This window comes from Ursus americanus, chromosome 26 (assembly GCF_024610735.1).
Source record: "Ursus americanus isolate L20-20 chromosome 26, mUrsAme1.1.p, whole genome shotgun sequence".
Classification (NCBI taxonomy): domain Eukaryota; kingdom Metazoa; phylum Chordata; class Mammalia; order Carnivora; family Ursidae; genus Ursus; species Ursus americanus.
The window spans coordinates 10,544,420-10,558,604 of record NC_142152.1 but is presented as its reverse complement, the minus strand read 5'-3'; the positions used below and the strand labels follow the sequence as shown (position 1 = coordinate 10,558,604).

At 33.9% G+C, this 14,185-nt stretch overlaps 1 protein-coding gene and 1 long non-coding RNA gene across 3 annotated transcripts in view; one reads left to right on the top strand and one right to left on the bottom strand.

The window, feature by feature from the left end:
• Positions 1–14,185, top strand: part of SGPP1 (sphingosine-1-phosphate phosphatase 1) — a 32,165-nt gene that overhangs the window by 14,645 nt on the left and 3,335 nt on the right. Inside the window, exon 2 of one of the 2 annotated variants that reach the window (XM_045810425.2) lies at positions 6,539–6,628. The exons of the other annotated variant lie outside the window; for it this stretch is intronic. Within the exon in view, the coding sequence (XP_045666381.1) occupies positions 6,539–6,628 (90 nt within the window). The remainder of the gene's footprint in view (positions 1–6,538; positions 6,629–14,185) is intronic. 2 annotated transcript variants of the gene reach the window in all.
• LOC123800639 (uncharacterized) overlaps positions 4,057–14,185 on the bottom strand; it is a 49,074-nt gene continuing 38,945 nt past the window's right edge. The window contains exon 2 of the long non-coding RNA XR_006781968.2: positions 4,057–4,196. This is a non-coding gene — a long non-coding RNA (uncharacterized LOC123800639). The remainder of the gene's footprint in view (positions 4,197–14,185) is intronic.

Here is a 14,185-nt window from a genome sequence, read left to right as displayed (position 1 = left end):
TTTTTTCTGGTGCCTGCCTTTGTCCCATATTTAAATTACTATGAAAATTTTAAATTTTGTTGAAGACAGTTTTTGTCATTGCTTTTAATTGCAAGTCATTTTATTGACTTTTTTTTTTTGCACTAACCTCAGTGAGTATGAATGACAAATGACACAATATAAAAACTAATTCTGATTATGTGTGATAAAGAGTTTAGGAAAGCATATCAGTAGGAATAAGAACCGTTTGGTAGAATAACTGAAGGGAATGTTTAGATAAGTGTTCCTGTAATAGGCTGTGCAATGAAAAGATTAGATAGTGGTATGAAATTAAAAGCATCTAGGAGGTCATGTGATCTGTTTTCAGTTTGGTAAATTTTTTCTAATTTGAAAATAATGTGAAGGACTTGTAAATTCTTTTTGCAGCTTTTTTTTTTTTTTTTAAGATTTTATTTATTTATTCGACAGAGATAGAGACAGCCAGCGAGAGAGGGAACACAAGCAGGGGGAGTGGGAGAGGAAGAAGCAGGCTCCCAGCGGGGGAGCCTGATGTGGGGCTCGATCCTATAACGCCGGGATTGCGCCCTGAGCCGAAGGCAGGCGCTTAACCGCTGCGCCACCCAGGCGCCCCTTTTTGCAGCTTTTTTGATAAGACCTAAAGATTTAAGTAAAAACTTTCTTATTAGAGGAAATAACATAAATTCAGCAAGTAAAGCTCAACATTCTCTAAGAAAAACAAAATAAAAACTAGGAATCCCTACCAAACTTAAAATTATTACCTATTTGTATAGTGAGAAAAGTATAAAGTAACAAGCATGGTAAATTGGAAAAGGCATCAGAACAGGCCACTGGAAGAATGTTATTTAGCATCCCTGGGTCTGTCAATCATCTGTAGAGAGAGGGGAGTGGAATTAATATCTTTAAGATCCCTTCTACCTCTAATTAAGTTTGTACCTAGCCTCAATTCTAAGAAAAACCTAAATAAAAAATATCTGAGAGATAATCTGCTTGATCCTAGGGATACAAGGAATTAAACAACACATTATACATGAAGGGCAGCTTAGTAGAGTGGTTAAGAGCTTAGATTTGGGAATTAGACTTTCAGTGTTTGAATCTTAGCCCCATAACTTAATACCTTTTTAATCTTGGACCTCTCTTTGACTCAGTTTCATTTAAAGTAGAATATCTATCCCATAGGGTTGTTCTGATGATTAAATGAACTAATATTTATAAAGCTCTTAAAACAGTGCCTGGTACATAGTAAATTGTATGTTAAGTAAAATTATTTAATCTACTAACCCTTCAGTAAAGAACAAATCCACATTTATTCCTTCTAGCATCTTTGTAGGAATGAATTTTCGCTTTAAAAAATCCAGCCAGGGGTGGCTCAGTCCTTAAGCGTCTGCCTTCGGCTCAGGGAGTGATCCCAGAGTCCTAGGATCGAGCCCCATATCAGCCTCCTCCGCTGGGAGCTGCTTCTTCCTCTCCCACTCCCCCTGCCTGTGTTCCATCTCTTGCTGGCTGTCTCTCTGTCACATAAATAAATAAAATCTTTAAAAAAAAAATTAAAAAAAAAAAATCCAGCCAGCTTGTCGAGTGAAGGATTGGGATGGGTAGGAATTAGTAGAGGTGACAGTCAAGGGGAGGACGGAACAATTGCAAATTCCTGTATCAGTAGCGAGAGAAAGGTTGGTTAGATTGTTATTGCAGATGAAAAGAGGAAGAGGACTTTTTTAAAAATAGACTCTAGGGCTCTTCCAGAATTGCTAAATTTCCCAACATGGAGAAGACAATTTGAGTTTTCTATTATAATGCCTTTTGCATTTTGAAAATTACTGTACTTAATTGCTCCCACCCCATTTACTCTCCAAGTGCTGAAGCAGCTCTACGAGAGCTATCAATACCCTAGGCTAAATTTGCTCCCAACCCTGGAGATTTGAATAGGAATTAAAAAAAAAAACAAATCTCCACAGACTCCGAATTAGACACTGGAGAAATTTTCGGGGGCCTTGTAGTAGATAGGGCTGGATTATCCAGGAGACAACTAGATAAAATTTTCTTTGACAGATTAAAATTGGAATGAATGAATGAATGAATGAATGAATGAATGAATTGGTAACTGCCTGGAAGACTGAATTCACTAAGTTTCTCTTGTTTCTACTGTGGTTTCCACATAGAGAATCAGGAATTTCTTGTTCATCTTAACTCTCTGGAAAGCTGGGGTCCGCCTGCATGCAGCCGTAAAATGATACAAGCTAAAACATGTAGTCCTTCTCTTTCTTTTTCACAAATCCCTTCCCTAAAACAGAAATTAGGAAAGAGATCCTATTTTGTTAACCTAAGTCTACATCAAATAGTATGGTAATAAACAGTACTTTCCTTATTGTGGTTTTTAATAAAAAATATATTTAAAATTATATTTATTTGATGAGTTCTGTTGCTAAATTGATACTTTGTAACTTCAGAGTTGGAAAGAGAAACAGTAAGATGACATCAGATATATAGATCAAAAGGATAGATTGAGTTGAAAATGTTTTAGTTCACATATTTATCTTAATGTGTACATTAAATAACTGCATATGGGTCAGTTTTTGTTTTACCTTTTTGAACCCATATATTATACATTACACTAGCCTACCAGTGTGGAAAGTACTATGAAGGAAAACATGCAATTGTGATTAAGTTTTTCGCTTTGTTTTGCTTTTAGTATACAAAATATAGTTCAAAATATGCTATTGTAGGAAATAGTTTTTATTTCTATACCATTTGGTTACTTCGTTTTAGAAAGTGTATATTAGTTTTAAAAGCTTAAGCTACAGAATCCTTACCTAACAATGTTTATTCTAAAACAAGCATTGGAAATTCCCTAAGTTTATTCAAAAGGATTTTCAGATTGCAATTTATTGTGATGGATTCCAGAGATGCTCTTAGAACTAAAGGTTAAGGCGGCCCAGGTTTGAGGCCAGGAACTGAATGGCCTTTGACCCCAAGGTTATCATGAATGTGATAAGGCAAGACTGATATCCTTAGCGGCTGAAGGCTTACGTCTACTTCATTTAGCGAAGGTAGACACTGTTGCAGTCACTGATAATACAGCAGTGAACAAAATGGATTCAAGTTCCTGCCCCCATGGAACATACATTCTTGAGGAAAGAGACAATAATTTAAATACTGTTATTGTTTCTATATGTACATATAGAGAATATACATAAGATTTATTATATCCTAATGCATAAATACATCTTATGTCAAAGATAAGGTCTGTAACTTCTTCCATTAATGTTTTGTAGCTTTCAGTGTACCAGTGTTATACTCGGTTAAATTTATTTCTAGGTATTTTATCCTTTTGGATGCTATCATAAATCGAATTTTCTTAAATTCCTTTTCCGGTTGTTCAGTGCTGGTGTATAGAAAGAGAACTGATTTGTGTGGGTTGATCTTCTACCCTGCAACTTTGCTGAATTCATTTATTAACTGTAGGAGTTTTTTGTGGATTCTTTTGGGATTTTTTTTTTTTTTTTTACAATCATGTTATCTGTGAGTAGAGATAGTTTTACTTTGTCCTTTCCAATTTAGATGTCTTTAATTTCTTTTTCTTGCCTAATTGTTCTGGCTAGAACTTATAATATGGTGATAGACAGCGGTGAGAGGTAGACATCTTGTCTTTCCCATCTTGGGGAGAAACCTTTTAGTCTGTCACCATTAAGTATGTTATCTGTAGGTAGTTCATAAATGCTATTTATCGCGTTGAAGAAATTCCCTTCTTTCCTAGTTTTTTGAGTGCTTTTATTATGAAGGATGATCATGGGTATTTTTTCTTAATTCTATTAATGTGATGTATTACATTGATTTTTCTTTGTTGAACCACCCTCATTTTTCTAGGATAAATCCCACACCATACATCATGATGTATAATACTTTTAATGAGCTCTTGGATTTGGTTTGCTAATATTTTGTAGGAGCTTTTTACACCTGTATTTACAAGAGATATTGGTGTGTAGTTTCCTTGTGATGTCTTTGTCTGGTTTCGATATCAGGGTAATAATGGCCTCACAGAATGAGTTAGGAAGTGTTCACTTCTGGGTTTTTGTTTTGTTTTTTTTTCTTTTCTTTTTTTTTTGTAAGAGCTTGAGAAAGGTCTGGTCTTCAGGGACCCAGGCTGATGGAAGTTTGCTTATCTTGTGATACATCTCAGCATGTGGCTTCCAGGGTTGCATCTATAAGGAAGAGAGAGATCATAGAATGATTGAAAGTGGCATGAGTCACTTTTCCCCAGTCACTGGCTAAACTAGTCACATAGTCCCAATGTAACTGCAAGTGAACCTGAAAATGTGGAGGAGCATAAGGAATATTTGATGAACATTACTGTTTCAACACCTGTTCTCTTTTTATTTCTCTATAGTACTTAACACACTTGAACACATAGTACTTAACACATCTTATATAATTTATATATCTTTAAGTATCATACAATTTGCATACTTTATGTTCACTATTTAGTGCCTTCCCCCAGCTAGAGTGTAAGCTTATTCTCCTAGAAAACCACACTTCTTACAATTTCTTCCCCACAAGCCTTTGTTCATGGTGTTCCTGCTGTTCATAATGCCTTTTATCTTTTTTTTGCCCTGTACTCCATTTTTCTAAAGATTAAATCCTACTCATCTCTCAGGACAACTTGGATCTTACTTAATCTGGGTGACTTTGTTCACATCTTTAAGTTAAGTATCCATCCCTTAGAATCCCTCAGAATTTTTAGTGTACTCTCATAGCACTTACTTCATTATATAGTTACATGTCTACCCCATTAACCAAGTTCCTCGTGCACGAGGAAGAATGGCTGGAGAAATAGGTAGAGTCTAGAAAAGAAACTAAGAGGATCTGAATAAGGACAGTTTAAGAAGAGTGGAAAAGAGATGACAGAATCAAGAAATATTTAGAAGGCAAAATCAGCACGACATGATTATTGGCTGAATATGAGGGATAAGGAAGGAATCAAGGATGATTCATGTTTCTCATAGATTATTATGTGGATTATGAGGTTTCCAAATGAAATAGGGAATATGAGAGGAGGAACAAGTTTGGGTGGTAGAATGATGACATTGGTTTGAAGTCTAGTAGGTTTAATTAACTCCATAGAGAGAGCTGTGCAGTAGAAGGGGCAGGTGCAGGCGTCAGCTATGTGGTTCTTAACGCAAGGGAATGCATAGGTCTTCGGCATGAGGAGTAGTAGTTAAGAAATAAGAAAAGCTGAGACTACCAAGAACTGCTAAGGGCAGAATCCTTATTTATGCCAGTGTTTAAGGAACAAGAGGAGGAAGATATGTGCTTGTGTGGGAAACAGAGAAAAGAAGTAGATGGTAAAAGAGGAAACAGAATGTGATACTATAGAAATAAAGAGTATTTAGACTTTCAAATGATGGCCATGTCAAATACAGTAGAGCAGTCAAATAAAAAAAACTATGTACTAAATCTCTACCACTCTTCTTGCAGCCTTACTATCTCCCTTCTTTCAACCCCCCTCTCATTGAACCACGTTGATTTCTTACTGAGTTGAACCACCCTGGCTTCAATTTATGGAGAAATTTGAAGTTTTAGGGCATAAACTACCTCAATTGTGTCCCTTTCCCTCTTCCTTTACAAACTTGCCCGTATCCATCCATCATTTCCTCTTTCCCTCTAATATAAATAAATTGAAAGCCAAGTCTTAACACCAGTGCCTTTGATACCAAGAGTTGTCTATATTTTATGTTTTTTCCCTTTTTGTGACTTTCTGATTCCAGTATCCCTCCACAATTTTTCTTAAAAAGGTTACCATTTGAAACTTTAGTGAAATTGGAAAACCAATTACAGGGCGTTGAATATTGAATACAAGATGGGAAAGTACCAACAGAAACTACAAATAGCGGATGGAACTGAGAGGGAGATATAATGCTCAGTCTTCCTCCCTGGGGAAGCAAGGACACTTACATGGATCAGATTCAAGCACTATCCCAGAGGTATTTCATTTTGGAGCTACATGGAAAATATGTCTCCTACCTGTTTTTCTTCTGCAGCATGCCAGTGATTAAGTCTTTACTATAGAAATGAAAATGAGCCAGTTCTCACAGTGAAGAGTGTAAAACACCAGATTTCATTCATTTGTTCAGTCATGCAAAAGTATTTCTTTTTTCTTTTTCTTTCTTTTTTTTTTTTTTTTTGAGAGAGAGAGCGCACTTGCTCAAGAGTGAGCACAAGCGGGGGGTGGGAGGAGGAGAAGGGGTAGAGGGAGAGAGAGAGAGAATCTTAAGCAGAGCTCGATCTCACAACTCTGAGATCATGACTTGGCCGAAATAAAAAGTCGGTCATTTAACCAACTGAGCCACCCAGGCACCCCCGTAAAAGTATTTCTTAAACATCTGCTGTGTGCCAAGCTTAGGTTTAGGTGCTAGGAATACAATGGGGAGTAAAAACACAGTTCTTGTGTTTGTGGAGTTTTGTGGTATAGTGATTTGTATTTTATTTCCTTGTTTAAATTTAACCTAATTTATTTAACTAATTTTACTTTTTTTCCCCCCTTTAGTATCCTCTTATGTATGGACTGATTCTTATTCCCTGCTGGTGTTCTCTAGTTTGCCTAAGTAGAATTTACATGGGAATGCACTCCATTCTGGTAAGGAAAACATTGTGTTCATAGCGCTTTATTTTTTTTCTGAAATTGACAGGCAGTTTTACGGTTTTTAATCATTTTCAAACTTACAGGAAACCTGAGAAAATACTATTATAAATCTTGTTTTGCAAAAAACCCCACAAAAAGCACAAAAAACCATGATGTTTTGTGAACATTTAACTTAGTAATCATGTATTTTATAGAAACAGTTCCAGCAATCACAAATACCCAAATACAATGCTCAGGATGAGGTTTCTCCCTCCTTCACGGCACAGGGACCCTGTACATTTTAGCCACACCCACTCACTTCCTTCGCCCCCCCCCATCGGCATTTCTTTAATTCTAGCTCGAATCATCCCTTCACCAGATTAATAGCTTCATTAGTAGCCCTACTTCCAGTCTGACATCACTCCTTACGGTTTCTAATCTCCTGTTGTAGTTTACTTCCAAAACATAAATATGATGCCCTACTGAGTGACTTAGGTTTACTCAAATGTAAATGTGTTTCTTATCTCCATACCTTTAGAAATGCTGTAACTTCTGCTTGGAATACCCTTTTCTCTTTCTTTGTCTAGCTAACTATTTTATCGATTCTTCAAGACTTACAAAAACGTTCTTATCTCCTAAAAGCCTTGTAACATTCCCCATCTTTCCCCTGGACTGGTTAGGTGGCCTTTCTCCCGGAGCATCTTGAGCATAATTCTGGCACAGCACCTATGCTAAACTGCAGTTGCTTTTTTTTTTATCTGTCACCCCCTCTAGACAATAAGCAACATAAGAAAAGTATGTTTTCTCTCTGTCCCTTGCATCTAGTGTGGTGTCTCTTAGTACATTCTTTGAATGTATTATGTATTTTGTAGATAAAGGATCAGAAAAAAAATAAATATGAACTAACTCATGGAATCAAAAAACTTACAACTAGAAACAAATTTTTCTTGTCCTTTTAGAATTTTCTACTCATAAAAATATCTACTTAACTTGTTTAATAGCTATAGAAATATTGGGTTTCTATTTTTTACTTAGATTGCCTACCTTCAGTAGCTGCCCCTTCACTAGTAAATTTCCAGAAGTCGCAAATACTATTTTAATAAGCAAATTATTTGTGTTCAAACTTTTTATAATTATTTGTATTAATACAAATTGTGAATTTACATATAATTCTGTCTGACTAATCTCTAATTTTATAATGAGACCAAGTATTATATTTTTAGGTCAGATCTAATATTTGGCAAGAGAAAATGTTATTCACCTCTGTGCCTTGTCAGTTATTCCCTTCCAATCCCAAAAGTTAGTAATATTACTCCTAAAAAACTACCAAATGGTTATGCATCTTTGAAGGATAAAAATAAATACCTGATATTTCTTGAAGGAAAGATATTAGATATTATTACTCCTAGGTTTATTATCATAATAAAAAGAGTAATAAGAATCTGATTATATTGAATATATAATCTAAAAGATGTGTTCTTTAAAAAACAGATGTTTAGTGGATTGGTCAAATATTCAAGCTGAGTTCAGTTTTTAGATACTGGATGTCTATTTTTGAATCAGCTGATATAAGAACAATATTGATGTATTTTCAGATCATACATCTGATAACCCTAGTCCTTTATTCAGAAACCTTCTTGTTCCATAGAATATTTCATCAGTTTTATTCAGACTAGCTACCAAATTTTATTATGTGTAGTATTACACATTTTTGTTTTCCTTTTAAAAGTAAAATCATGGGTAACTTACAAACATGTAAATTATGCCCTGTGTTAAGACCACAATTTTTCGTAATAAATGATACATTGCTTCTTATCATTTGCTAGTTGATGCATGCAATTATACCTATAAAGAACCCCCCCTTTTTTTTACATTATGGATCTAATGTATTCCCACAATTTTTGCTTTTTTCTATATTTTAATGTTTTAGTAATTACCTGCGTTTTGAACTATTTTCTTGGTCATAATTTGTATCTTTACTATTTACTGTGGAATTAGTATGGAACTATAGGCAGTGTATGCCCTACAAGTTGCCAATAGGTGCTTAGATACCATATTATCTAAGCGACGTCTTCATTAACATAAGGAAGAGAGTATTGGTAATGTGTTCTAAATAATTTATGATGAACACTTTATTCAATATTTGCCATAAGCTTTGTTGTTATTGTTACAACACAAAGAGCAACAGCTTAGTTTATTTTCAACATCTACCTACTTTCATAAGTTGATTTTCTTAATTCCATGAAAACTAGAGAGGAGTTACTACGTCTGTTTTTTCTTTATTATTAAAACCTAGCTCTCAAAATTTAAATTTAAATTCATAAAAATGCAGTCCATTTATAAGTACTGGGTACTTATAAAACTACTATTTTGTTTCTACATTAGTAAAATTATGAATGTGTTGTAAATCCATTTACCCAAAATTGTACTGAAAGTTTTTATGTCTATATGTAGAAAGTCTTTTTAGAAAGATAGTATGAGATTTTAAAGTAGTATGTACCCCTCAAATCCACTTTGTAACAAGAAATAAACATCAAACCAACCAAACAAAAACCCCAAAAAACTCAGAAACATCTTACAAAGAAAGTTCTAGAACAGTCAACATTGAGAGTCTTAATAGTGGCTATTCCTGGGTAATAACTACTTGTTATTGTTAATCTGTATTTTCTTGTTTTTCTATAATGATTACATATTAAGTTTGAATTTTAATTAAAGATAAACACTCCAGAATCTATCCTTAACAGTGCCTTTATAATAAAATAAAATAAAATAAAATAAAATAAAATAAAATAAAATAAAATGCATTCCAGCAATACATTTTGTTGTTTGAAACTGCTGGCATCACTGGCATATTGAAATTAGAAGTAGGACACCTAAAATATGTTATAATTGGGGCGCCTGGGTGGCACAGCGGTTAAGCGTCTGCCTTCGGCTCAGGGCGTGATCCCGGCGTTCTGGGATCGAGCCCCACATCAGGCTTCTCTGCTAGGAGCCTGCTTCTTCCTCTCCCACTCCCCCTGCTTGTGTTCCCTCTTTTGCTGGCTGTCTCTATCTCTGTCAAATAAATAAATAAAATCTTTAAAAAAAATAAATAAATAAAATAAAATATGTTATAATTGAAAAACCCAGCAACCCACGAGGACATGACAGGAGTCCTGAATTCTAATCTCAGCAGATCACCAGTCTCTCTAGGTCTCTTTCGTGATCAGGAGAAATGAAAAGGATAAAACTTTAGATTTAACATGTAATAAATCTTTATTGAATTTATGATATTTATTATTTTCTACCATAAATTTGATAACCTTGAATATTCCATTCAAATGGGTAATTATCTGTTAACTTGAGGGCATATAAGTTATTTATAACTAATTGGTATTTGAAATTATTTGCTAAGGTTTTTTTTGGAAAATTTGCTACTCATTTCTTTTTGTTACGTTTAACATTTTTTCTTTATTGCATACGTCGTGCTATAATCCTTAAAACCATTTAGTATACATTTTAATGTTATACATTAAATTGATACCACGATGATAGCCATCACGTTTATGTCATGAATTCAAGTGTTCCTTCCTTCCGGTTCTGTTGCTTGGAAGCTCAGTGTGCCCTTAACCACTCAGGGTAATACCATAAATAATTAATAACTCAATCTGAAAAGGAGGTAGACCTGTAGAGTCATATAACAATCTATGTTTAATATTCCTAGAGCTCTACAAAAAAAGTAGAGGACAACAAATATTGGATATTTTGCGTTATGCTGAAATATATTTCTAGAATTATAATTTTTATAAACTATTTTATTTTAAAGAATTCTTAAAGTGATCAAATGTGGGGTCGCCTGGCTGGTTCAGAGGAGTGTGTGACTCCTGATCTTGGGGTTGTGAGCTTAAACACGTTGGGTGTAGAGATTACTTAAATAAATGAATAAATTAAAATTTAAAAAAGTAAAAATGATATTAAAAAGTGATCAAATGTAAAAAAGTCTCAAAGTCATTTAACAGATTCATTTTTTTTCTTTTTTTAAGGTACTGTAAAAAACACAGGAATGAACATGTACTTATATCTATGGTATGAAAGAACTATAATAAAAAAATAGCTAACTTCAGAGCTATTAATCCTTCCTTTCACTTAACCTTACAGTAAATGTATTATATGTGGTTTTATGTAAAAAACTCATTAATTGTCATTTATTTAAAACTTCTAACTTGGTACACATTCTATGTGAGAATTACAAGGCTCAGAACACTTCCACATTAGCATATTCTGAAAATTTTGAATCAGTCATGAAATTTAATAATAAATAAAGCAACGGTTTTTATCCTGGTAGCCAAAATCCTGGAGTTATTTTGCAAGAACTGTGCCTTTAATTACAGGTTAGGGAATAAAGGATAAGATAGCAACCAAAGGAACATGACCTCATAAAAGTGTGATTATATGGCAATTAGTGATTTCAAATATGAAGAAAAGAGGTTTGACAGTTACATAATTTGACAGTTCCGTATCCAAAAGCATGGTCAGAATTTGGGCCACTTTTGGAATCTTTGAGTAACTGCAGTAAAATTCAATTAATAATTCTTAGGTAACTTTTAGTACTATCAGTGAATTTTTTTTTTTAAGATTTTATTTATTTATTTGACAGAGAGAGAGACAGCCAGCGAGAGAGGGAACACAAGCAGGGGGAGTGGGAGAGGAAGAAGCAGGCTCATAGCGGAGGAGCCTGATGTGGGGCTCGATCCCAGAACACCGGGAGCACGCCCTGAGCCGAAGGCAGGCGCTTAATGACTGAGCCACCGAGGCACCCCTTCAGTGAATTTTCATTGAAGACCTCATGTTAAAAAAAAAAAAAAAAAAAGTTGAAAATTTAGTTTTTCACTCTAATATTTAATTCCTAATGCTGAGAATATTCATTTTTTTCAATAAATGTATTGAGCACCTTCAATCTATAAGATTAAATACCTAGCTCTATGACAGTAGTCCAGTTTTCTTTATTTAAAAACTGGTAATTAAGGTAACCCTAAATTTTTATCAAATTTGGACACTCCTTGAAAGGGGACAAAGATACTTTTAATATTTATTCTCAGGACAAAAGAGCAAAATGAGATTGTTCCAGGTGAGCCATATCAGGGTATTTGTGAGGATCAAATATGGCACTAAATGTAAAGTATTACAACAGCGTTTTCAGTACAGAAAATATTATTCCCTGAAAATGTTCTTTAGCCTAAGTTGAAAAAAAATTAGTTTCATCTATTTTTTGAAATAAGTTGAAAAAAGTTTCATCTATTTCTCTTACAGAGTTCTTATCAAGCAAGACATATAATCAAGATGAGGAGTCTAAAGAATTACTCTGTCTCAGTTTAACTAACCAAATATTTATTGCCCGCTTACTGTGTGCCAGCCTTTGGGTATATATGTATAAATAAGACAAAGCCTTTGCCTTTGAGAAATCACTAAATATGTAATATGTAATACAAATATGTAATGCAGTGATTCTCAACTGGGGCTGCAAAATGGAATCACTGGGGAGCTTTTTTTTTTTTTTTTTTTAAATTGGTGCCCTACTCCCACTTCAATTCAATTAAATCAGAATTTCTGAGGATTGGCGCAGGCATCAATATTTGTAAAGTTCCTGAGTGATTTTTAAAGGGCACAGGAGTTGTGAACCTTTGGTTTTCTGGTAGAAATAGAAAGCAAAGAAATGCAGTAACTGTTACAGCAGGTTTGTAGGAGATGCCATGGAGATGAAGAGGAGGAAAATTCCTTATTATGGGGTAGGAAGAGAAAGTTTATGGAGGAGATAGGTGCCTGAGCAGAATCTTAAATGGTTTGCCTAAAATATAGAAGGAAAGGTAATTCGAAGATGATAGAAAATAGAGTCTATAAATTCATTATGGGATATGGCGTTGAAGTGTTATTTTTCCTTTTAAGGTTTTTAAATTTTTAAGTAATCTCTGCATCCAACATGGGGCTCGAACTCAAAACCCTGAGATCAAGAGTCACATGCTTCACCAAAGCATTATGCTAGACAGAAGCCAGATGTGAAATGCTCTATATGTCCTTCTAAGGAGTTTGAATACACAAATGATATTTATTGTTAGTTTATACTTTCATAAACATTTTGCTAAGTGATTCTATCTTTCTTTGACCTACTATTAAAGGAGTCACTTATGTAAAGGGAACATAATTACTTTTAAATAATCTCATTTCATATTTTAGAATCAGAAAATATCCACGAAAACTTGTTCTATATGGAAATAAATTTTAAAAATGCTTTCCTAATGATAGTTGTAATGTAATTGTTGAAAAACAGTAAAGATATTCACTTTCAAGTAATTTAGTAGATTTTGTTAGAATAGATAAATTCCTGTAAAGGATTCATTTATTCATTCATCCAATAAATATTTGTGTGTCTGCAATGTGCTAAGCTTCCTAGGAAGGTGGTGGCTAAAGAGGATAATTTCCTCAAAATTTTTAGCTGCATATGCGGTTCTTATTCTCTTTAGTAATTATATCGTTAGCTATTCTTACATTTCATAGTATTCTGATTTAGAATTTTATATTGTTTAGAACAATGCATTGTACTGTTGACTTTGCTGATCCATGGTAAAGTTTTCATAGAACTGCTGCACGGTGAGAACACTGGCAGGAATTGGGGAGTATACTGAAGTCTTAAGTGTAAAAGGCAAACTTCAAAACCTCAAAACTTTTGAATAACATACCTTTATGATCTTGTGGCAGGGAACGCTTTCTTAAACAAGAAATAATGATAAATATGACATTAAAATTTAGAACATCTGCTCATCAAAAGATGCCATAAAGAAAATGAAAAGGCGGGCCACAAAATCCAAAAGAGATGTTTACAGAACATATTATTGATAAAAGATTTTATATAAAGGATTTATATGAAAACCATATGAAAAAAAGCAAGAGAAAAGAAAATCTAAAACAACAGCTACAAGAAGACACAAATATGCATTATACAGAAAAGGCATAACCCATAAACTTATGAAAAGATATTAATAATCAGGAAAATCCAAGTTAAACATCAAAAATGCCAACGATTGATGGGATGTAAATTTTTATAAACATTTTGGAAATTTTTTTATTGTCTTATAAAATTGAACATGCATGTATCCTGTGATTCTGCCATTCTGTTCCTAGGAAACTCTTGCAGACCCATACCAGGCAACACTGAAACAAAGAACATAGTAGCACTATCTGTAGTATCCCTGGTTGGCTGAAGAATAGATACCAGTTAAGAAAGCACTCCAGCTCAACCATAACCAATAAACTAATCCAAAACCTGTAAACAATTTAAGCGACCATCAGTGGGAAAATGGATAAACTGTATAATCACACAGCAAAGTAATACGCAGTTGTGAAAGTGAATGACCTACAACTACATATAATGAATGAATCCATAAGACTTAATGTTAACTTATGTAAAAAGCAAGTCAAAGGAGACTGTATACTACATAACATTTTTCTAAAGCTCAGAAAGAAGCAAAACTAGATTTTTTTTTTTCTGGAGGTATGTGATAAAAGTTTTTAAAAACAGGCATTTATTCAGCCAAAACT